The following is a 23,779-nucleotide window of genomic DNA, read 5'->3' as shown; positions in this document are numbered from 1 at the left end:
GCTGATGAGTGAAGACGAGTGACCCCTCTGAACTCTCTGCTCCCAGTGCCTTCCAGCTGGATCACTACCGTCTTCAAGGCTGGTGTCGGGGTGCGGGGTGTGTGGGTGCGTAGGACCCTATGGGGTCTGTGCGGGGGGTGTGTGGGTGTCTGCATGCCCGGGGGCTGCTGCCCGCCGGGCTGTCCCTGAGACAGAGCCTGTCTGCGTGAGCGCTGTGGGGCGGGGGTGCTGCGGGGACGTGCCTGCGAGCCGCGTACCCTGGCGGGGCGCGGGCAGAGCGCTTTGTGCGGAGCGGGGACGCGCGGGGGGCGCCGCTCCCGCCCGGGCCGTGCCCACGCCGTGCCCGAGGGGCGGGACCGGGGCGGGACGGGGCGGGGCGGCCGCTGCCCCCCGGCCCACGCGGGGCCCCGCTCGCCACTCGCCGGTGGCGGCGGCGGCCGTGGCGGGCGCGGCGCGGAGCCGAGCGGAGCTCGCCGCCGCCGCGGGAGCCTGGTGAGCGGGGAGCTGCTGCCGGGGCGGGTACCGGGCCTCCGCCTCCCGGGACAAAGCCGGGCTGGGAGGGACCCCGGCGCCGCCACTCGGGGCCGGGGCGGGGCTGCCCGGGGGCCGGGGCGGCGGGGCTGTGCCGCTGCCCACCGAGCAGGCGGGCGGAGGGTCGGGGCGGGGGGTCTGTGCCCGGCTCGGGGTGCGCTCCGATCCCCACCGGCATCGCCGCCTGCCCCGGGAGCCCCGGCGGGCTCTGCCCGGTTAACTTTTCCCGGTCCTGGTGGGCGCCCGGCGCCCCAGAGGGTCCGACTGGCAGCCAGAGCTACTTGGGCTGGGGGTTTGGGGCTTTTCTTTGCGCCGGGGCATCCTTGCGCCGCAGCCTGGAATCTATGCTAGGGAACAGGTCGCCGTTACATCGGGTCCTCGCCGGTGCCCCGGGACGCGCGAGGGCTTCGGGAATGCCTCAGAGCCAGGTCCTGGCTTTCGGCTTGCCCGGGGACAGACCCAGGTCCTGGCTTTCGGTCTCTTATCCCCCGGCGATCCCGGCCTGTTTCCCCGCGCGGCGCCGCGTGGGTTGGTGTGGGTGGGTCCCCGGTGCCCAGCCGGCGTGCGGACACGGCCCGCCCGGGATCTGGACAGCGAGAAATGACGCCTGGAGACAGAGAAACCCTGGTCTTTAACAGGTATTTGGCAGAAACAAATATTAAATCAGAAGTGAAGAGTTTCTTCTGGCGTCCGTGCCTGATTCCCTCCCTTTGATTTTTCTTTTTAATTTGCTGGCTCTCGTCAGTACATTTGTTCCACTTCGGGTGATGCTGGACACTGCGTGCTAGATCTAAAAGGAAACAAAGGATAAAACATTTTTAAAGCTATTTTCCCTGCAAATACCAATAACCTCATTGAAGGTGATGGAACATGCCTGAGAGTGATTCGCTGCCCTTTGGTTAATTCAGACTCTATAAAGTCCATGAAAAAGCCTGTCTAAAACAGTGTCTTCCCTAAAAAGAGACACACGGCAGTCCCACTGATATTTCCTTTTTTTTTTTTTTTTTTTTTCTTTTTTTCTTTCCAAGAAGCAAATCCTAGTTTATTAGGAGTCTGCAGGTGCTAATGGTTTAGCCGATAAAAGCGGCCCTTCCCATAGGTGGCACTTGAACTCGGTGATGCTTGTGGGTCAGTGGCTCTCTTCCCCTTCACTTTGTCCCACCCAGGCTCTTATTAGTTGTCTTTCTTTATGCCATGTAGTGTGGGTGGCTGTTAGAGGGGCTGGCCAGGGCATCTCTGAGCCCAGAGGCAAGAATCTTTACTGCAGTGCAAGCTGGTTTAGGGGTGCATGCAATTGCAAAACTGTCCATAGCTCTGGTGGACTTCCCGCATGCCTGCGTGGAGGAAGTGCTTAAGGATCAGCCTGGTAAATTTTGCTCATGTGCCTCCAGGACTGGAGTGTAAAAGTGCCTGTTCACTTGGAGACCCTCAGGAAAGGAGGCTCAGTTTGCCTGGGGATCAGTTTGCCAGGAGATGATGACCTAAACTTGGTTAGATGAGGAAGGACTCTATGGAACCACGCGGGGAAATTGTGTGTCCCGACACCCATAGCAAGCGGCTGCGTTCTCTGTCTGAACTTTCCTAATCCACTGAATTTTGCGGGAGAACTCCTGGGAAGTATCTCCAAAGTTCTTAGTTCCAGGTATCTAGCTACTGGCTGGAGTGCAATCAGACCTGGCCAGGAGGGGGTTGGCGGGGACAGGGACACAGGAATGCAGCAGGAATGTCTTGTTCCTGGGGCATTTCCCTCCTGGGGAAGGAAGATGGGAAGGAATCCTTGTCTGTGAGTAATCCAAGAGCAAAACGTTTCTCCGCTTGCAGACAATGAATCGTTTCAGCGAGCTGACACTGTTATTTGTGGCTCTTGGCAAACGAGATAAGAGCATTTTGCCAGACACTTGCTCAAATCAGTGCCAACCCCAGCCCTGCTGATTGCCTTTCACTGGGTGGGAGAGAAGCCTTTGTGTACCACGGCAGTAATCACAGTGGTGCTTCTGGGTGAGGGAAGGTTGCTTCTGGTCCCCTTGGTTACACAGTCTCTGATTCTGGTCCTTGTGTCTCCAGGCCTTTTTATTTTCCAGAGAGAGGATGCCACTTTGGAGAAGAAATTTCTCCTGCCTGGCTCTGCTTGTGAGACTGTGAACAGCTATTTCCAAGACCCCTTTTCTTTACCCTTGATCTAAACCTTGCATGAGGCTGGTTATACATGCTGATTAAGCAGTGAATTAAATCACATAGGAATGCTGCTTGCTTGATGTCTTCTTTATTAGAGAGCTATGCTTAGAAGTTGAGACTTTTCAAGTGATTGTGTGGGCTTTAGCTAAGCTGTGAAAAAAGCCTTGTAAACAATATGCCTTTGTGATGAAGGCAGACTAAGTGTAATTATCACCTGTGCTATTAAAAATCTTCCCATTTGGGGGCATAATCAAGCTAATCAGACAGTGTTGTGCTTTTCCAGATGACTAGGTGATCCTTTTGAGTGGCTCGGGAGCAAATGCAAAATGAGCAGTGGAGGGCAGTGCAGAGGACGCAGTGGGCTCTCAGTCTGACCCACGAGGATTTGAAGATGTCTGCGTGCAGTGACTTTGTGGAACACGTTTGGAAGCCTGGCTCCTGCAAAAACTGCTTCAACCCGAAAAGTTCCCATCGGCTGCAAACACCCCCAGACGTGGGAGCTTGTGGCGTGCTCCCGGATGGAGCTAGGACCAAGCCCGAGAACCTCGTGTTGGAAGACGAAGGTATAACTACTTCCCTCTTCTCAAAGCCAACAATTGCTGTGAAGCCAACAATGATAAACTCGGATGTTTCTGACGCGTGGGCGGATGTGAATATGAATGCAGATCTGTCACAGGTAATGATTAATCCAGTCAAAGCATGACTTCCCGTTACTTACCTATCCTCTGAGTGCTAGGAATATCTGTTACAAACGCTTCCTTCCCTTTATTTTTCCTTCTGGTCTTGACTCAGGATTTTAAGCCATATATTGATTTCTCAGTGTATCTTTGGGTGAAGCTGAATGAGCTGTTGCTCACAAGCCATGTGTAGAGGAGCTTAAAAATACATTGTTTAGGAACTTCTGGTTTTAAAATGAGGATGCGGGTTATTTTTCTGAAAAGTTTTACTGAAAAGATGTCTTGTCTGTTTGCAGTCAGTTCTGACTGGATCTGTGGTCTTTGTGGGTGAGGAAGAAAGTGCCCTGCCTTCCTACTCCTTCTTACCAATCTTTGCCACAGCAGTAGTGCCCTGTGGGTGTAGCTCCCCACCCGACCAGTTGATACCAGCAGTGCCTCAGCAGAGTGACGCACAGACTGCTGCCCCACTGCCTGTGGCTCCTATTTCCCCATGCCCCAGAGCAGAGTCAGGGCTTGCCAGCTCTCTTAGCCTCCCAGTGCTGTCCCGTTCTTTTCTTCTAAGGGGTGAAGGGCACATGAGTGTGAGCTGCCGTTGGTGGTGGTGTTTGATCTGTGTGTGCAGGTTTGGCATGCCTGCTCCCCAGTCCCTACTTCTGAGCATGGCCAAGCTGCTGTCCCGGGATAACCCATGATAGTCTGTGTCTGTGTTCTGGAGTCACACACTCTGGAGCAGTGTGAAATGAAATGAAAGTAAGCAGAGAGGTGCAAATACTCCTTCACTCTCTGAATCTTTAATTGCACAGTGATTCACAGACAGGATGACAGGTTGGACATGTTTCTGGCAGCAAAACCATAGGAAGAGAAAGGAGAATGTCTTATTCCAGTGCATTGCCATTGTTGGGAATGCAAGGATTGCAAATGGTCCAGGAAATGTGACAAGTGTAGTTTTACCTGGAAACACTTGGGGAAATTAGTGGTGGGGTGAGAGAGCAAAATAGATGGTGAATTCCAGAGTGCTGTTCTGCAGAGCTAGGCTTTTGTTTTTGCAGTTTGTGGGTTTGCTTAAATTTTATTTGTCTTTCATTTTGTATATGCATGTTCTGACAGGGAATTTGTCTCTTTGACCCCTGCAGGTCAGTTGGGGCGTGATTTCTGGCAAGCAGCTCCTCCTGAAATCGGGAGATGCACAGCGCATCTGCCTTGACAATTTTGGCAATGGTGGTGTGAGAAAGCCTTTCCTTCACAACCAGCCCAGCGACTGCTTGTCTTGCTGTCCTCCCAGCTACTCCATGGTGGGTCTCCGTGGCCTGGAGGGTCGAGTGGAGAGAAATGTCTCCATCCACAGCCTGGTACTTGTGGGTGAGGTGGGCAAGCAGGAGGACAGAGTTAAAGACAAGTTTGCCCTGCCTCATCAGGTCCCCTGCCCTAATCCATCTGCCCTGGGGGACAGAAGCACCACTAACTCCAGCAGAAACACTTCTTCCCAAGCCAGAGAAGGAGCAGCACTCCCTTCAGGGCGTGACTGTGGTCACATCTCCTCCATCTTGGAAAGTGAAGGGGGTGAGTACTGTTCAATCACAAACTGCCACAAAGAGCGCCCTGTCCCGTGGGAGCCGTGTTGCTCAGAGGAAAAAGCTGCACAGTGTGAGGAGGAGAGTCACACTCCCAGCAGGTGGAGGCAGCGGGATGCTCCTGAGATTCCAAGGCCAAGTGGCCGGGCAGTCAAGTTCAGCGAAGAGGAACACAGAGCTGTGAATGTGGCATTCTGCATCACGAAAGACCAGAGTGATCCTCTTCCCTATGCCCTGTGTTCAGACAGGAAAAACCTGGTTCTCCACACTGAGACTGCCACCCTCCTTGAGACCACGGGGAGGTGCAAGGCAGCTGCCCTTGCTTTGTCCCGGGAGGATGAGGAGTTACCTCTCCCTGGGGAACCCTCTGTCACTGGAGGCCCTCGCACTGAGGGTTCAAGCACCCCTCAGCAGGCTCTGGTGGAGCCGCAGCGCCCCTGCCTCACCGAGCCAGCCCACGGTGATCCCATCTATGCCGAGAGCACCAAGAGGAGGAAGGCACAGCTGAAGGCTGTTAGCAGCCAGGCAAAAGCAGAGAAGCCGGCTCACAGCACTGCCAAGGAGAAAGCTGATGGGTTGTGGCGGGATGGTGGCTGGGCTTTGGGAGGTGAGAAGGAACACCAGGACTCCACTGGCCAGGTGGCAGCAAAGATAACTATAATGACAGCACACACTGAGGATGATCACAAGACAATATTCCTCAGCAGCCCTGATTCAGCGGTAGGAGTTCAGTGGCCATGTATTAGCCCCACTTCCCACCCTGATTTTGGGACTTCATCACCTGCTATTGAGTCTGGACAGATTTTTCAACCATCTGGGTGTGAAAACAGCACAAGATTTCATCTGGCAGCTCCTGTCAAGACCTCACTTACTGAGAGTCCAGCCATCCCCCCAAAGATGTCCAAGAACAGCCAGCCAGGCAGTGAGGGGAGCCGTGTGCCCCCAGTCAGCTCCCAGGTGGGAAGGTTTGGTGATGACCACAGCCATGATGGAGCTGGCGCTCAGCTGCTGCCGAGGAGCTGTATTGATCCAGGTGCCTTTGGGGTGACCCCTTCTCCCTGCACTCATGTGAATGGGGTCTCTGTGGAGGAGTCCAGCAGAGGCCTGGCAGGCTCGTCCTATGAGAGGAGGCAGAAATACTACAACCCAATGTGGACCAAGCAGGGCCGAATAGAGGAAGAGGAGGAGCAGGAGGAGCAGGAGGTCTCAAACTGCCCATGGACAGTAGGAGCTGAGAGTGGAAGAGCTGGTGCCGACTTTGTGGATGACGGTCCAATACTGGAGAGCCAGACTGGAATGACCAAGTCTTCCTCTTTCTCCTTTGATTTCCCTAAAGACAAGAGCAATGGTGTGGAGTTTGCACCACCACCGCCACCGCCGAAAAAGCAGTCTAGGTACAGCTCCGTGAGTGTGTGCATGGTGGTCTATTAACCCTTTGCAATTGGGATGGTTGCTGCAGGAGTTCATTGACTAGAAGGTGTTTCCATTCTTTTTTTCCTCTTTTTCTGTCTAAAGGTGGGCTTCCAGGAGCATGCGGGGGTGACTGCACAGCTGAAAAGCTATTTGTCTTTTTACTCTGAAAAGCTGTCTGATCTTTGCAAGTCTTGGTTTGGGCGTCATGTGCACTTGTAAAAGCCCTTCAGGGCTGCAAGATAGGGCCTTAAATCTGAATATTCAAGTGAGAAAAAGGTCCATGCTTGGGATGGCTGATGCTTCACAGGTCAGCTTCATTCTGTCTTGGCAGTTCCTTGATGTTGAATAGCATAGAAAACCTGGTTGCAGTCTTCTCGTAGGTGGGACTGGGCAATTTTTCTTGATTCTAATAACAAGGGCCTCCAAAATCAACATTTTCAGTTTGGCTCTAATGACTTTCTGCTTTCAAGGCAAGCTCTCAAAGCTGCAATTTCCCAGGGAGGGCTCCTTGACTACAAGCAGGTAACTGGAGCTTGCCCGAGACGTGGGCTTGTTATGGGAGCCACCTGGCTTCAGGCAACCTTCTGCTCTCTGCTTTCCTGCAAGTCAGGTTTGCAGGCAGGGCAACTGCAAGCCCCAGAAAACAAAAGTGAGGGAGGGTTAGCAGTCCATCTGGGAAGGAAATAGCCCTGCTAAGCAATTAAAAAAAACCTCAGGCTTACAATACTTACTGTGCATTTAGTGTCTGCAGCTGTGTGCATCACCAAACAAACAAACAAAAAAAAACACAAAAAAGGGGGAAAAATAAATAAAACAAAGGTCAAATGAGGGAAGAAAATTTGGTTTTGTTTCCATTAATTATGTTGCCTGAATATACCAGGGATGGATACTTTCACCTTTTGCAGTGTCCCATATTCATTTTGTGTAGCAGTTTTGCTGCCTGAAACTGCATTGTAGAACAGATTTGACTGCAGCCTCCTTGATTTAAAAGTCAAGAGAAGAAGGGAGGGTGTTTGGAGGAGAACTTGTTGGTAGTACATTTACAGTAAATTTGGCCTTGGGGTCCATGGTCAAGCTTATGTGTAGGCATCACTGACCTACAGGTTGAGACTGTGTATTTTCCATGTATTTTGCCATTGGCTAACCCATGGAACTACTGTTTTAAACTGGCCAAGAGGTGAACAAACGAGGTTTCTCAAGGGAAGGGAAGAGATGAACAAGTGGCTTTAGTTCTTCTTAATGCTGGGCTTCCTGCTGTGATGCCACATGCCCGCTGGAGTCAGAGGAAACGAAAGGTCCACAGCAAATGAGAACACAGATGTGTTTGCTTTTGTCCTCTGTGTGGTGTTATGACACCAGAGGAGCATTTTCTGTCCCTTTTAGGGATTATTTCATGCTCCTGGTGCAATTGGGCTGTGCCTGTTCTACACAGCTGCTTTTGAGTCATCCTGATGAAAGCATCTGTGTGCTAGAAAGCCTATGTGAAATCAGGCAGGGAAACTGAGGTGAGGGAACACGTGGCATCCATGACTGGGATCTCTGGCAGAGCAAACCCTGCCAGGTGGTTGAGGTAGGTGTTAGTTACCTCCTGTGGCTGCAAGGCAGGTTGTGCTACAGGTATTTGTCTCCCAAAGGCCTTGATTCCTGTAGCTGAGCCTTGGGGCACCTTACTCAAAAGAGCTTAGTCCTGCCTCCAGCTACTGGAGCCCAGCTGGCTGAGGAGCAGTAAGGAGTGATCTGATCAGACTCAGGTTTTGCAAGCCCTACTTTGTTTCTTTGCTTTGAGGGTGCTTTGTTTTTGTCTCAAGCATAACTGTGGCTGCTCGGAGTAGAGCCTGTCAACAGGAACCAGAGTGGTGGGAGGGATAGCTGCATGTACAGCTGGTAAAATCACCATGGTGGCATTGTGTCACCCTGGGTAGTTGTTGCAGCTTTGGGCCATGGCCTGGTGCTGGAGGAGCATCCCCTCTGTTTGTCCCGGGCTGCAGCCGAATACCTGAAGAAGCAGAATCACAGAGATGACTCTGAGGCACATCCATGCTCTTCTAGTGCCGGGCAGCCTGTGAATGTGTGCTTGTCCCTGATGGAAGAACCACTGATCCTTCCATTAGGCTTATGTACTCCCCACACACAGAGAGAGCCTCATCCCAGGACTGGTGGTTCAGCTGCAAAAGCTCCTTTATAGGATGGAGGTGAAGCCAGTGTAGATCTGGCTGTGGCATGGGCTGGGGGCTTAGCAGATCAGGGTTAATCTCAGCTGCAGGAAAGGCATGTAATCATCCTTTTTCCTTCTAGATCTCAAGCTGCAGCAAGGATTTGGTTTCATGCTGGAAAATTAAATTTGCCTGTTTGACTTTCCTAATGAAATTTAATTGATTGTTTTAAGGAAAACTTGCATGTGTGTTTGAATAGTTATAAAGCAGAGAAAGAAAAAGTGAGTCTGTAGATTTTGTTTTGTTCATCTTGGCTTCAACAATTAAAAGGGAAATTTTTTTTTACAGGGTAAATTCCTTCCAGAGACTGAGGAAGCTCTGGTTTGGAAATAAGCTGTCTCTTAGGATGGCAGAATGAGCTATTTCAGGAAGGTTTAGAAGTTGTCACAAGAAAATAAAAATAATTAATATGTGCCTGTTCTTGATCCTATGTAAAGCTACTCTGGATTTTTTGCAACTGTTTCTTCATAGAATCCTATTTTTCTGCTTGTGTAAAAAATTATAGATATTTGATATCTGCTTGGTCTGAAACAGAATAACAAATAAGTATAATTACAAGGGGAAAAGGCTGGAAAGGGAAGATGGTGGCTGGTCTTCTTCCAAAAGCTGGGAAGGTAGTTGGCTAGGGAAGGAGCTCACCAGGGAAACTAGGATCCCTTGGACACATACGTGCAATGATAATTTAAAGGCTCTTTGGTGTAAAGTGCTCTTGTATGGCCTTCAGTTTCTTGGCACAAGGAATGAATCTTTACTGAAATTTATGTCTGTCTTATGCAGAGGATCAGGCTAAAATGATCCTCGTGGTCTCTTCTAGCCTCCAAAACCTTTATGGCTAATTTATTTTGTGTGCCTCTTAAAGAAAGAAAACAGTGATGCTGTTTTACATCTCGAGCTGTTTTCATTACAATTAGTGCCACCTTCAAAAGGCACTAAAAAAAAAAAAGTGGTGAAAAAAGCTTCTGAAATTTGCTGAGTGTGCTGGCACGGGGTAGCAAAGGTGCAGCACAGCACTTCCCCACACCTGTCATTGCTGAACACAGCCAGGGAGAAAGAGCCTGGGGAGTGCCAAGATCGCCTGTTCCGGTGCTGCTGCCGGAGGGAGCAGAGCACAGGAGTGTCATAGAAAAGCTACAATGCTGGGAATTGGATCACAGGAGAAGAGCCAGGTGTTGGGAACAGGATTGCCAGGAAAAGAGCCAGGTTTGTTCCTCACTGGGGAGGTGGTGCTGGCTGGTGGGGCTGTGCTGTGTGTTTGTGCCAGGAATCAGTCTGTGACAGAGCAGCAGCTGTATCTGAGACAGAATATTCCTTTTTTCTTACCATTCCTCAGGCAGTCATTTCTCCTTGGAGCTCAGTGTCAGGGTGTACCTCAGTGACTGAGCACTCTGGCTTAAAAGGTTGTGATCTATCAGCTTATCTTTCAGGAGAGTTTGTTTCTTTTAAAATTAAAGTCATTCACTCTTCTGTGTGTTTCCTGTCTTACCTCTTAAAGAAGCACAAAGTTGGAAATTGAAATGAGATTATTTACCTTCTTTACCACATTAGAGTATGCAGTGATTTAGTTTTTGACTCACCTACCTTCTTAATTCTGTACTCTATCTGAATTTTCCTGTGCATCTCCAGACTCCAAACCCTTGTTTCAACTTAACCTGTGCTACATAAAACCTCTCTAGTACAGGGAGGAGTGGCATATCCCTCTGAACAAAGCTAGGGATTCTTCAAAATCCTTTCTTTTCCTTACCTCAGTTTTGGTTTCTCCACATTTGCCAGCTTATAGCAGAAGGATAAGTACAAATCTAAGCTTCAAATGTTGTAAGCTCCTATATGCTGGGTTTTAATTTCCCTCTGCAACCAGGGGAAGATGCTGTAAGAAACAGCAAGTGGCAAGAGGAGGAAGATATAATTATTCATGTTTCATGATAGACAAGCATATGGTACAATGGTGCTTCCTCTTGTGTAATAATTATGCCTAGCCATATGTTATGTTTGATGCTGTAATGCAGTCTGGCTTTTCTCTCTTCTGTGCATTAGTTCCATTATTTTGTACTGGGAGGGGGTGTCTTGTTGACATTATCACCAAACTCCTCCTGGAGTGCAGTTTGCTGTGTGGTGATCTGTGTGTGTTCTCTGCTCTCCGTTCCTCTGTCACATGATTTACAAAGCTCAGCATCTTTGTTATCTGTTCAGTCCTGTCATCTGTGCTGAGGAGGAGTGTCCTCTTCTTGCTGGCACAGCAAGGCTGGGTGACCCCCGTGATGGCTCTGCAGAGTGACCCAGCTCTGTGCGGGGCAGGGGTGCCTTGCACATCCTCCAGCGCTGCCAGCAGGCTGCCCGTGGGATGGCTGCAGGAAAGGAGTGAGCAGGAGCCTGGCAGCTTTTCTGTCTGAGGGGCCTCCTGCTCTCAAAACCTGCCCATTGCACTTGTGGAAAGTAACCAGATCTCTGTGTCAAATCTCAGACAGGAAATTCAAGAGGAAGGTATGTCCAAAACCCAGGGATTCCCAGGGCAATATCCCAAGGCATGTGGGTCTTCTGCAGTTAGGGGAGCCAAGCTTTGGGGCCCAACTCCACTGTCCTCTGAGAAGTGCAAAGCATGCTGTTGGTGATGCTGGAGTCCCACAGCAGCATTAGGTGGGACCCTGATCTGTGGAGAAATGTGAAATTAGTCACATGGTTACTGGTCAAATTGAGACACAGGAAAGATGAAGCAGACCCTGGCCAGAGATGCAACGTGAGACAAGGGAAATGAGCTGGGTCATTTTTCAATGTTAAGAGGATTCCAAACAGTAGGTTTGGCGGGGGGTTGTTTTGTTTTGGTGTGCTTTTTTACAAGACCACTCTTTTCAATTTTGAGTTGTTTTAGGCAGGACTGTGAGAATCATATGGAAAGTCAGCTGGATTAAATTGTTTATTATGGGAAAGCTTGGAAATAGGGAACTGGGAGGGTTGCCTGAATATGCCAGGCTGTTGCAAGGAGGATGTTGAGTAATTGAAGTGTATTTAAAGCTGCCAGAATAGCTGGAGAGCTGAAAATCTGTGAAAGCCTGTGGGTTTAGGTTATTAGGTTGGGAGAGCTGACTCTGGTGACCTGCACAGACACACAATGATGGCTCTGGTGCTGCTCTTGAAATTGCTGGTTATGTTTTAGGTGCTGAGCAGGCATTTCTAAATTTATGTAAATTAACTACTGTTACATCTTTCTGAAGAGGAGTGTAGCCCACAGATGTTTACAAGTCAATGGTGCAGGGCACAAACCCAGTGTTTCCTTCAGGTTTAAGATGGGTTGTGCTCTTTATTTCCAACACCCTTTGGTGATTTCCAATATCCTTCGGTGCAGAGGGCAAGACAGAAAATAGCCACCTGTGCCATTGCACTCAGATGAGGTGGAAGGAATACTAGCAAAGCAGGGAATGTTTGGAGTAGCTGTAAATCAGGGTCCCACAGGCTGTTGCAGCGATAAGCTGTTCAGCTCCTGGGGTGGAATTTTACTGAAATGGGAGAGTTTGACCCTAGCAAATTATCAGTAGTAATTCTTCAGTAGAGTAATTCTTCAGTAGAGTGGGCGGTATTTTGATCTGTGCAGGCTGCACCCTGGGATTCAAGCAGCTCATAGGAAAAGAGGGAGATGTGAGGCAGAGGTAATTCCAGGAGTATTAGCTGGCCTGGCTGTAACATCTGAAACAAGAGCAGGATGTCGTTTAAGCGGCAAACAATTTCTATTTCGGTGCGCCTATTCAGGAACTGCGCTTTACATCAGTCACGGCGGTGCGGGGAGGAAACGGGGCTCTCTCTGCATCTGACTTCACCATCGCTGAGTGCAGCAAGGGCAGCAGCCAGCACGGCTCTGGCCGGCGCCGCGCTGCGCCCAGGTTGCTCGCAGGAGGAATAGGTGTGGCTGTGCGCCGTGGACCTTGGACCGCACCGAGCAAAGTCTCATCTCTCTCTGAGTGCGGGAATGGTAAGGCAGCTCCGTGAGTTTGTGTTTAGTGATGGGAAAGAAACAAAAATGCACCGAGGTTTCGGGGGGCTGGGGGAAGGAATGTGTTAGAAAACATCTCGTCTGTGTGAATCAAGATGGATATCTTGGTATATCTTCTTTTCTGATGGATTCAAATGCTTCTTTGGTTCTTGCTGGGTCAGACAGTGTACCAGCATGGGTGTGCACCTTTGCATTTTTTCCACCCAAATTATTAAATGTTAAACAGAATAGAAAGTTATAGGATAAAGTTGTATCTTTATAGTAAAAAAATAAAAATTAATTGCAGTTGGTTGCTTTCAACAGCATTAGTCATAACAGACCTAAACCCCTCAAACTCTCTGTCTCTCTTTCTCCCTCTCATTTTTTAAACTGTGACTTGTGTGGTGCATTGTGAAGTTTTGTAAGTTGTCCCCAAGAGGCTGACTGTGATAAATTCATCACTGGTGGAGGACCAGTGTCTCTGCTGAAGTATACCTGAACTAGTTTTTAGAGCCTTATTTTCATCAGCCCTTGAGTATTTTTAGACCAAGGCTGCTCAGGCAAATGAGGAAGTCTGGCAGAAGTTTCTTCCGGGCTTCTCATACACTCTGCTCTCCATGTGGTGGTGTGGACACAAGAGTAAGTGCTTTGTCTGGATTGGGAATTAAACATTTCTCAATCTTCAAATAAAAATCTGTGTCTGCTGTGCTTGGGAGTTTTGGATGAGGAGGGGTCCCACACATGTGACCAGGGTGCCACAAGAAAATGGTCATGCATGTCTTTTGTTTGTCTTTCTCAGCAGCCATTCAGCAGTCTGATTAGGAAACACCGGATACCTTCCAGCAAGATAGCTGGTGGAAGTCCTTTTACTTCTGTACAAGTCTGCTCCTAACCTTTTTACATTCTTAATCAATGTGTTGAATTTTATCAGTGGATTGGCAGTTTTACTTAAAAAATGTGGACTGATAACCTTTGTGTTCTGGCTGACAGAGTGGGAACTGTACCAATGCTAAGAGTGTTTATGCTCTTCTGTGCTGCCTGATTTTAACAGCTTCTGTTGTTTTCCGAGGCAGAAATATGAAGAAAATGCAAGGGAAATTCTTTATCTTAGCAAAAAAATCCTGCTTGCCTAAACTGGTCACTTAAACCATGACCTAGCAAGTTATAAGCCCAGTTTATGGTTGGTTTATTTATTTTTTTAGGTGGAAGCTACATGGCAAACTGCAGGTCTTACATTAAAAACTGTGTGGCAGGTTCTGAGTTTGGTAAACGCATGTTTTCTGCTGAGATGCTTCTTCTTTTGTAAGGTGTTGGTTGTTAACTGTGATGTGCGGTTGGAGATGACAGACTCTTCTGCTACCTATGCCTCTGTCATGCAGGAATGGGGTTCACACACCCAGCCTCAACCTGCCTTCTGTAAAATGGGAGAAGTGAGGCTACTTCCTTCCCTTGAGAATTTTGTTGAAGGCAAACACCGGTGCGTCCCCACTTCTGAGTGGCAGTGGCCAAAATGGGATGTGGTCCAGGACCTCACATGTTCTAGGCAAAGGACGTGCAGACTGGGGCTGAATGTTCTTGGCTCACCAGCTTTCCCTCTCTGCTCAAGCACAGCTAGTTTGGCATGGGGACTGCAAGCCTATAACCTGCTCAGAGTCTGTGAGATGCAATTCCCCAGGTACTGGAGAAAGAAGAAAAGTGCACAGGAATGAGGTTGTTTTGTGTGATAAGAGACTGTGCAGTGTATGGATAGGCAGAGACCAAACTAACGCTGCTCATTTTGAGTCTCCATGCAAAAGCGCTTGCAGGGTATCCTTCTGCTATCTGTCTCCTGACTTCTCTTTCACTCTCTCTAGGCACGCTCTGAAAATGAACCCAAGCAACACTGAGTTGGAGAGAGTCAGCAACAGCTCTGCAGAGAGCCTCAGCCCACCCTTCAGGAGTGCCCACGTCAGCTTCACGGCTGGCTCCAGCGACAGCCTCGACTCGGACACACAGAACGGCAGTGATGGCAGTAAGTGACCACTGCCTATGGGAGAGGTAGCATTGTACCTGAGCCCCACTGCTGGGACAGCATCCTCAGAGCAGGGGTCACGAGGGTCCAGTCCCCAGCTCCCCCAGAGACCCTTCGTCTTTCCACTTCTACCCTTCTGCCTCTTGATGCACTTCTGATAAATGTAGCAGAGTCAGACCAACATCACAGACTTTTCCCTCTTTCATTTGGCACATGCCAATATTATTCACCCTGTAGATGTCCTCTGGTCTAGGTAAAATCTCCATATAAAAACAATTCTGTTTGTGCTTCATGCATTTCGTGATGTCACAAGAAGCCCTGCAATAGAAAGTCCTACGTAGATTTGAGGAGTACCAGAAGGAGTTTTCTGCTAGACATGATCTCTCCCTCTCATTGTGTTCTCAGCTATTTCTTAAGGGGAAAAAATCTGCCTGCACTCGTTTAACTGAGATTAAAAAATACTTACTATGAAGTCACTTTTTTTCATCAGTGCGTAACTTAGGCATGCACTAACGTGTTCACCAGCTCAGAAAGTATTTCCTTAGCAAGAGCAGCCTTCATGTAGTGGAAGTTCTGTCTTTCCAAGAGCAACAGTGTGCAGCAATAAAATTAAGAGCCAGAGCTCTGAAAACTGTTTTTCCACCACTAACTTGGAGTCTGAGAGTGAGACCTTGCCAGGAAATTGTACAGGGGTATGAAAAACTCACATATGTTGGATCTTCACTTGCTAGGCACAGAAGCATTTTGCTGTCAAAAATGATAGGAACAAGAAGATTTCTCTGCCTTCACTAACAGAAGCAACTGTTTATACTCATCATAGAAAATACGTGTTTTTAAATGAACACTTGAATGTGGTTTGTCTTGCTGATGCAAGCAAGAAGCTGTGCAATCAGTCACTGAGTGAGGTGAGCTCAAATTAATTTGCTATGCTGTCAGATGTTAAAATATGAAGTGGAGTGGAGCCCTTGACATGCAGAAAGACTCCATGCTGAAGGTGCAGAGCACTGTTAGGAGAGTTGTGAAAGAGGTTAATTCATTACCCTCTGCCTGGGGCAGAGCCCAGCAGCATAGAAAAAAAAAAACTTAAGAGAAGTTTGGCATTTGTGGGCTATGCATGTGGACTGGTTGCCAAAGATTCCAGTGCTGACGTTTGTTTCCTAAGACTCTCTCAAGTAAATCTTGTCTCTTGAAACAGGGATTCAGCTGCATGTCCTGGCAGAGATGCCTCTGGTGAGGTACTTGTGGACTGCACTGAAGAATTTCTCTTGGCTCTATCCTCTGTAAAAGCCCTGTGGATGGAAGTGGCAAGAGGTGCAATGCTGAATGATCCCTGCCTGTGGCTTTTGGCAGTGTTTTAATGGAGAGATGGTCCACTTTCCTGTGGACCCATTAGCGTATGATGCAGATGTGTAGGTTTTCACTAAAGCTTGGAGCATGAATCTCAATTGTTAAGGCAGATATTTCTTAGCTGAAACTGGAGAGCAGTCACTTGCCAGGCAACTGGGTGTACATTGCAGGCACACACCTGGGGCAAGGGTCCAACAAGAGTCAGATAGCTCAGCACCCAAGCACTAGGGCAAGAGAGACATGTGCTGATTCACATTTCCAACAGAGCTATTTCTGAGCATAAGGTCACAAATGGGCTGTTGAAACAGCTTTGCATGGGAGACAAATCTGCAGAGGCTGAAATCAGTGCTGCTCATTCCTGAGGTATCTCTCGGTGATGTTGGTGTGATGGGATAGATTACAGGAGGTGCATACAGAGAGCCTTAGCACTGAAGGAGAAAAATGAAAATTGATCAGTGCTACCACAATCTGGTGAGGAGGGAAAGGGCCAGATGGTGCCAGCATCCTCTCTGGGACCTGAGAACCAGGGGATCTGCCCTCACCTCATGTGGTCTCAGGTGGTGGAGCAGCTAACAGGGATTGCTTCTCTAGCACAGCTGTGCAAACCTGCAAGTGACACGCCAGGACAGGCTGGGAGCTCAGGGACCTGTGGCCCTGCACTTGGAAGTTGTACGTGACTGCTGGTGAGTCACTTGGGCTGTGAGGAGACAAGTGCCTCCTGCGGGCTAACACGGAAAGAGCCCCAGGACATTCCTCTGGAGCAGGCAGAAAGCCGCTGTGAGGAAGTGCCCGCTGGCAGCTGAACCCCCAGCAGTAGCTTTGTGAGGAGGAAGGATCATTTGCTACCACTCTGCAGCTTTGGAAAATAGATTTAAAGCAATAGATCCTGCTATCTGCTGAACTTTTTCCTATTTGCTTGGAGCAAAACCCCACCTTTCACCTTTCAAGGTTTACACTTGCATGTGAGTTGTTAGCAAGGTCCCGTTTGTCATTCAAGTGGCATAGATAAATTCCCTTGAATTATTGTCTCTCTTCTTTTAAATTCCCCTCCACTCCTCACTTGTTCTGTCTCAATGACCTGAAATTATTGCTCTTTATTTCAATGTCAGATCACCTTTTTGTCCTTTGTTTTAATGTCCCACTTATTTCATGGCATGTAAGTGTATTACCCAACTCCATTGTGACTTGGGTGGGAAAGCAGCTGCTATGGCTGCTCAAAATGAGCCAGCCATCCCAACCCAATCCATGTACAGCTGACATGTGGAGCTGCTTGGGGTTTAGTGCTATATAGTGGGGCCAGCCTGCCCTCTGAGCAAATAACAAGGTGGGAAGCAGGCCATGGTGGGAAGGCCAGATTTTTTTCAGCTAGATGGAAAGTGCCAAAATCCCAGGTTTGCTCAGCAACCCTTCCCCAGTGTGAAGCGAAGAGAAAGTTTCGATATACTTGGAGTGCTCCAGTACAGCCAGAGGGCTGGAGCTGTGTGCCATGAGTCACTCTCTCCTTATCATGTCCTGCTGCTGAAGCACTGGGTGGCAGCTCCCAGGTGAGAGAGGCTGTGTTTAAAAGATTGTCCTTGTATCAAGTGCTTCATTCTTACCTCCCTGTGGATGACATCACAGCTTAAATATTTACCCTCTACTACCTTTTTACTACTGTATGTGCAGTTCATAGGGGAATGGTTTCAAGGGTGGGGAAGTGCATTTCTCTGGATGGCTGATTTGCAGTCTGCTTTGCAAACCTGCTCTATTAAACTGGATTAAATCCCTAACCTCTCCAGTAAAACTTTGCACTTGTGAATAGCTGAAGACTATGAACTGGGTTCAGATGTAACTTGGCTTGCTGCTTTTCTTCCCAGCCAGGGCCCTGGGGATGGCAGGGATATGGAGAAGGACCTGTGCTCTCAGCCTGCAAGGGCCACTCATGTCATCTTCTTGTGTGTTGCTATCTCCTAGGACACTCATCTGAGCTGAACCACTCGCCCCCTCCAGCTGAGAGCCAAGTATTTCCCTCTGTCCCTTTCCTTCCTGTCTCCACTGAGGATGGTCCCTCCTCTGCCCCCAGCTGCCCGCCCCCTCTGCCCCAGAAGAAGACAGTGATCAGAACTGTGTCTTCTCCAGATGGCTTTTTTGGGGGACAGGCATCTTCAGGCAAAGCAGCTGGTGCTGCCAGCCCCAGGCTGAATGTCAGCCACTCTGAGAGCAATATGTGCCTCCGAGAGGAGTCTCCCTTCATCCACCCAGCCGGCCTGGGGGGCCGCCCTGGTGCCTTCTCCTCCTCTGAGTCCCTGGAGAAAAGCTCCAAAGGAAACAGCTACTGGGGCTCAAGCAGCGGTAAGAGCACAGGGGCTTGCGGGCCCAGCAGAAACCTCCAGTCCCTCTCCTCCTCGCAGCTCAGTGTGTCCAGCCAGGTGTCCTCGGCCTCCAGCCTCCACAACCTCCTGAGCAACATGGACAGCAAGGAGGGGGTGTACAGCAAGCTGGGGGCCCTGTACGCCGAGTCCCTGCGGCGCCTGGTCGCCAAGTGCGAGGATTGCTTCATGCGGGAGCAGAAGAACGAGCTGCACTTCAGCGAGAACAACTGGTCGCTCTTCAAGCTGACCTGCAACAAGCCCTGCTGTGACTCGGGGGACGCGATTTATTACTGTGCCACTTGCTCCAAGGACCCTTCTACTACCTATGCTGTGAAGGTAAGCCCACAGCCAGGAGGTATCCAGGCTTATCTCCATCTTCCAGGTGGAGATGTGTGTGCTAGCAGCACATGGTGTCTCATACAATGTCTTTTCTTTTCTGCATGTATTTCTCACGGGTGAAGTTAGATGAGCAAAATCCTTTCCAAAATTGCCACTTTCCCCTTACTGCTTGTGAAGGTTAATTTGGAGAAGGAGTTTTCATTGTAACAAATGCCAGTCAGATTTAACTTATTGCTGAAGGGGTCTGACACCCAGCCATTTTCTCCCTCTGAAAACATCTTTGTGCAAATACTCTGTTGTAAACTCAGAGGCATTCGCCTGATGACACAAGCTGATGAAAGGCTGCTCAAAAGACAGCATTTTTGCCTCTGCCTGCCTTTTAAGTAGAAGCTCTGACCCAGATACTGAGTGCTTATATGATCTTGAAACTACAGACAATAAGATATCGCAGATCCCAATTAAACAATGCAAGGCTGACCCAGACATGCTGTGTAAGGTCAGGTCTGAAATACTTTCATGTAACTCCATGGAATACGTGTTTTGAAATGGAAACTTGAGGTGCAATAGTTCAGCTCTTTGAAACCTGGATAAGTAAGCTTATCCAACCAGTTCCATGGACATCCTGTGGATTTTGGGTTCTTGGTCAATGTTGCTACTTGAATACAGAGATTTTAATTTCCGTTCTGACTTAATACTGGTGACATCTCACTGCTGCTTATTCCTCAGGTTGTTTTCAAAGCCTAAAGTAATTCTCAAAAAGGCACTGTCAGAGATGCATTAAGGAAGGAAAAAAAAAAGAACAAAAAATCTCTGCTAAATAGTTTCCACCATTATGAACTCTAAGGGTTGTTCTAGAATGTTTTAAAACATCCCTAAGGGATTTTCTAGTTAAGTGGTAGCTTAAAAGCCAGTTCATATCCTAAAGGAAATACAGTCAACCCAACAGGGGGGCTGTAAATAACCAGAATCAAATTAGATGAGATCTTGCACCAATACCCTTAGTCCATCAGTCAGAGCCACAGCTTTTCTTGTGTGTTATACCTAATCCGTCACAACTTTCTTCCTGAAGCCTAAGAACTGTTGTGCTCCTTTTCAATCTGCAGTTCCCTGTGGCACACCTACACCTTTGCTTTTGCCTGCCATGCTAGGTGCGGTTCAGTAGCTCAGTTCTATGGCTGTAGTGCATGAATTCTTGCCAAGGCAGAAACAGCACATTTCAGCCTCTTGACAGGACTGCACTTGTGTCCCTGTGTGTGAAGTGGGCTTACTCTGTGCCCTAGGTACACTGCAGAGCGTCTTAACAAAGTCAAAGCCACTGCAACAAGGCCATACTCTGTGCCAGCTTAGTGATGCTGTGTATGTGTTTATCCATGTGCATGGATACAATTCCTGTGTGCCACCATCCCTTTGGCAGCCAAAGCAGGGAATGAATAATTGTGAAACAATTCAATTGGCTGATCCCTAGTTGCCCCTCCTGGCTTCTGGTATAGTTTTTTTGACATGAAAGAGATCACAGACCTGTAGTTAAAATTAGAGTTGGAGAGCTCAAAATGGGCAGAGGATCAGACTTGAGCCAAGAAGCCATAGTCTGAGCTGTGCACAGACAGACATGACTATGAATAAAACAGTTTGGAAATGGCTTTAGAGGAGGAATCAAGCCAATATATGCTCCATGCCTTGGCTTCTTTCTCCACTAGAGGTGTGTGACTAAGCCAGCCGAGGCTCCTACTTGGAGCTTTTAGCAGGGAGGATGCCTCTGGTGCAGCCAAAGTCAAGAAGAATGGATGGGGAAGATTTCCCTGTATTTGTCTGTAGTTGTTCTTCTAGAGACTTCTCTCTTGCCAGGAATTCCTTTTCCTATGGCTTACCTGACTTTGCTTTGGGAGGAGGAGCAAGCAGGTTTCTTAGCCAGAGGGCTGGAAGGTCTGCTCTGCATTTGGGGACCTCCTACATCGTCCTGGATCCCACTGCATTCATCTGCATTCTGCCTAGCTTTCCAAAGCTTGTCTTTCCACAAATAAGCCAGGACGAGGTATTTTTGTTTAGAAAAGAGAGGACAATAGGGATTTGAAATGCCCCATCTCCACAGTTCTGTCTCATCTGAGTGAATTATCTGTAAATGCCTAGATTCAAACCCTTGCTGGAGGAATACAAAAGCAGCCCTCTTCTTCAGCTCTTCTCTATTCTTGTGTATATTTTAACTTGGAGGCAAAATTGATTTCTTGTATGGTTTTGCACGCATGCTGTGACTGGCACTGGCACGCTCCAGGCTTTGAAACCTTTTATGCTGAGTTTCAGCCTGTTGCTTACTCCTGTGGATGACATATAAACACATGGCTAAATAAAGGGGGAAAAGAGTATAATAGAAATGCCAGAAGGCCCCATAAGCTAATGGATGGATACTCCTATAGTAAATCTGGCTTTGAGCATCTAATGCAGTATAAGGCTAAAATAGGGAAGAAAATGAAGATAGAACTCATGTAGGTTAAAGAGAATCCAGATTATAAAATATATTTTTCTCCCTAGAGTTTGCTGCACTTTCACTTCTTTCTAGGCCTGTTGTAAGCTCCCATTTTCTCTTTTTTTTTTTTTTTTTTTTTTTTTTTTTTTTTTTTTTCCTGTGCTGAGGAGTACAGCTTATTGCTGGTTACCCTTAGCCATTGATCAGGGGCTTGAGAGCAGTTACTGACATACAGAAGTGGAATAGTTGAGGAGGATGTGAAAGTGGCTCCAGGGCTTGGGACCAGAGAAGGATCAGGTGGGAAGAAAGTGCTGGAGGCCTCTGTCCACCCCTCACCTCAAAAACAGCACTATTGCTCACAGTCACCTCACATTGAATGGGGCCTCATCCAGTACTGTTAACTATCTCCAGAGATGGACACAGCATGTCTTCTGCCACAAGCTTTGCTTTTCTCCCTCCAGGAATGTCTCTTGGGTTGCAGGAGTTTATCTCAATGTGATGTAAAAGCTATGTTGCTTCTGTTGGCAGTGAAACAAAATCTTCAGAAGTTATTCATGGTAGAACTACTGTCCTCCTTTTCTCCAGTTACTGGGCATTGCCAGTACATTCCATTACAAAGGAAGCATGCCCAGAAATGCAGCCCAGGCATCTGATGGCTAAGGTTGGGCTGTTGCAGGACAAAAACAATCCTCAAGTCAGGAGATAATTTCAAGTGCTTAAGGGACCAATGCACATCTGGCTTCTGCTGTCCTCTTGTCTTCCAGAGCATCTGCAAATCACAGCTTAGCATCCCACCTCTCAGCTTCTGGTCTCTGCCCTTTGTCACTGGCTGATGAGACTTTTCTTTTGGTCTCTCTTCACAGATTTGTAAAACCCAGGAGTCCAAGGTAGCTGCTTCATACTGCAGCCCTGCAGTGCCAGTTCACTTCAACATCCAGCAGGACTGTGGGCATTTTTTGGCCTCCGTCCCCTCCAGCATGCTGCTGGCCTCAGATGTGGGGAAAAGCATGCCTGGAGATGGCTTCCATCCCTCGCGCACTGCCAGCGAGCACAACTGCGTGGTGGTCATCACCCGCGAGGTGCCGAGCCAGACCACCGCCGACTTTGTGAGGGACTCGGTGATGCTCCACCAAGCCAAGCCGGAGCTGTACGAACGTCGCGTTTGCTTCCTGCTCCTCCAGCTCTGCAACGGCTTGGAGCATCTCAAAGAGCATGGCATCATCCATCGTGACCTGTGCCTGGAGAACCTCCTGCTTGTGCCCTGCAAGCCCCCCATGAGCTGTGTGAAAGCCAAAGATGACAAACACTTACCCCGCCTCATCATCAGCAATTTTTTGAAAGCTAAACAGAAGACTGGAACTGGAGACTCCAAGCTGAAGAAGAGTCAGGCCCGGCTGGCCCCGGAGATTGTGTCGGCTTCTCAGTACAAGAAGTTTGATGAGTTTCAGACTGGTATTCTCATCTATGAACTGCTGCACCAGCCCAACCCCTTTGAGGAGAAGGTACACCTCAGGGAGCAGGAGTACAGCCCTGAGGACCTCCCTGCTCTACCCAGCCTGTCCATTTACTCCCGGGGACTCCAGCAGCTGGCCCACCTACTGCTGGAAGCAGATCCCATCAAGCGTGTGCGGATCACCGAGGCCAAGCGGATGCTGCAGTGTCTGCTTTGGGGCCCCCGAAAAGACCTCATGGAGCAGCCCCTGGGCCATGAGGAAACCTTGCGCCAGGTGCTGCAGAACTGGGTGGACATGAAGCGAGCCCTGCTCATGATGAAGTTTGCAGAGAGGGCCGTGGACACGGAGCGGAGCGTTGAACTGGAGGACTGGCTGTGCTGCCAGTATTTAGCATCTGCTGAGCCAACCTCCCTCTTGCACACATTAAAACTGCTGCAGCTGCTCTGACCTTGGATGTGTCTCAGAGGCAGCTGAGGGCTCCTGACTGCCTTGTGGCTAAAGGTACACAGCCCTTTGATAAGTGAGAGGTTTGAACCTCAGCTGTGAATGCACGTTCAGCTCCTGGCCTGCACTCCAGTCAGAGTGCACAAGGCATATTTAGTATTCTCAGCACTGTTAGTTTGTGAGCAGGCAAAACTGGGAACCTACCCCTGTTTTGGGGGATTTTTGTCTTTTGGTATGGTAAGTGTGGACTAATAAACTCCTGCCTGCGTGTGTGCATGTTTCTAAAGAACGCACTGTACCAAGTTCATTTCTGTGCCTATGGGACTGTCCTCTGATCCCCACCTCTCCCAAAACATCAGAGCCTTTGTGTCCAGGAACAACATCATGCTCTAGAATGGGAAGCAGGGATGAACAGGTTGCTGGTTCTCTTCAGGAGCAAAGGCAGTTCACATAATACTCCTTTGCAAGGGAGAACCTGGGGCTTTCAAATTTACATCTTTTGTGAGTATTGGCATCCATTTTGCTTCTCCCTTCCAAAGCAAAAATTACTGCTTGTTTCTGTGTATCAGTTCTTTTTTTCCTACGTGGGCGGTTCAGTGTCAGCTCCCTGTTACCTTCGGTAGATACTAATACAGCCTGTCTTTCCTGTCGAGTGGTGCAGATACAGTGGAGCACCACTGTTGGACTGAAGGGGTGAGAGAGAGATCAGGGTGGGCCTGTTCGTGAGAATGGTGCTGGGAATTACCCCTTGTAAAGCTAATGAAATGGAAAATCCCCAATTCACCTCCAGGGCCTTGGGGGGAAAGCCAGGGCCAGGTTGCTTTGCTTTCCCCA

General features: G+C 48.8%; 1 protein-coding gene across 1 annotated transcript; it reads left to right on the top strand.

Annotated features, from left to right (window-relative positions):
• The first annotated feature begins 425 nt into the window (after nucleotides 1-425).
• PRAG1 (PEAK1 related, kinase-activating pseudokinase 1) lies at nucleotides 426-23,234 on the top strand. Its single transcript, XM_031504716.2, has 6 exons — nucleotides 426-492; nucleotides 2,990-3,382; nucleotides 4,517-6,348; nucleotides 14,392-14,549; nucleotides 17,850-18,583; nucleotides 21,911-23,234. The coding sequence occupies exons 2-6, from the start codon at nucleotides 3,026-3,028 to the stop codon at nucleotides 22,946-22,948; spliced, it is 4,119 nt and encodes a 1,372-aa protein (XP_031360576.2). The 5' UTR covers nucleotides 426-492; nucleotides 2,990-3,025; the 3' UTR covers nucleotides 22,949-23,234.
• The last annotated feature ends 545 nt before the right edge of the window (nucleotides 23,235-23,779 follow it).

Source organism: Lonchura striata, chromosome 4 (genome assembly GCF_046129695.1).
Source record: "Lonchura striata isolate bLonStr1 chromosome 4, bLonStr1.mat, whole genome shotgun sequence".
Classification (NCBI taxonomy): Eukaryota; Metazoa; Chordata; class Aves; order Passeriformes; family Estrildidae; genus Lonchura; species Lonchura striata.
Note: the sequence above shows the minus strand (reverse complement) of the source record. Positions and strands in the feature narration are given on the sequence as shown.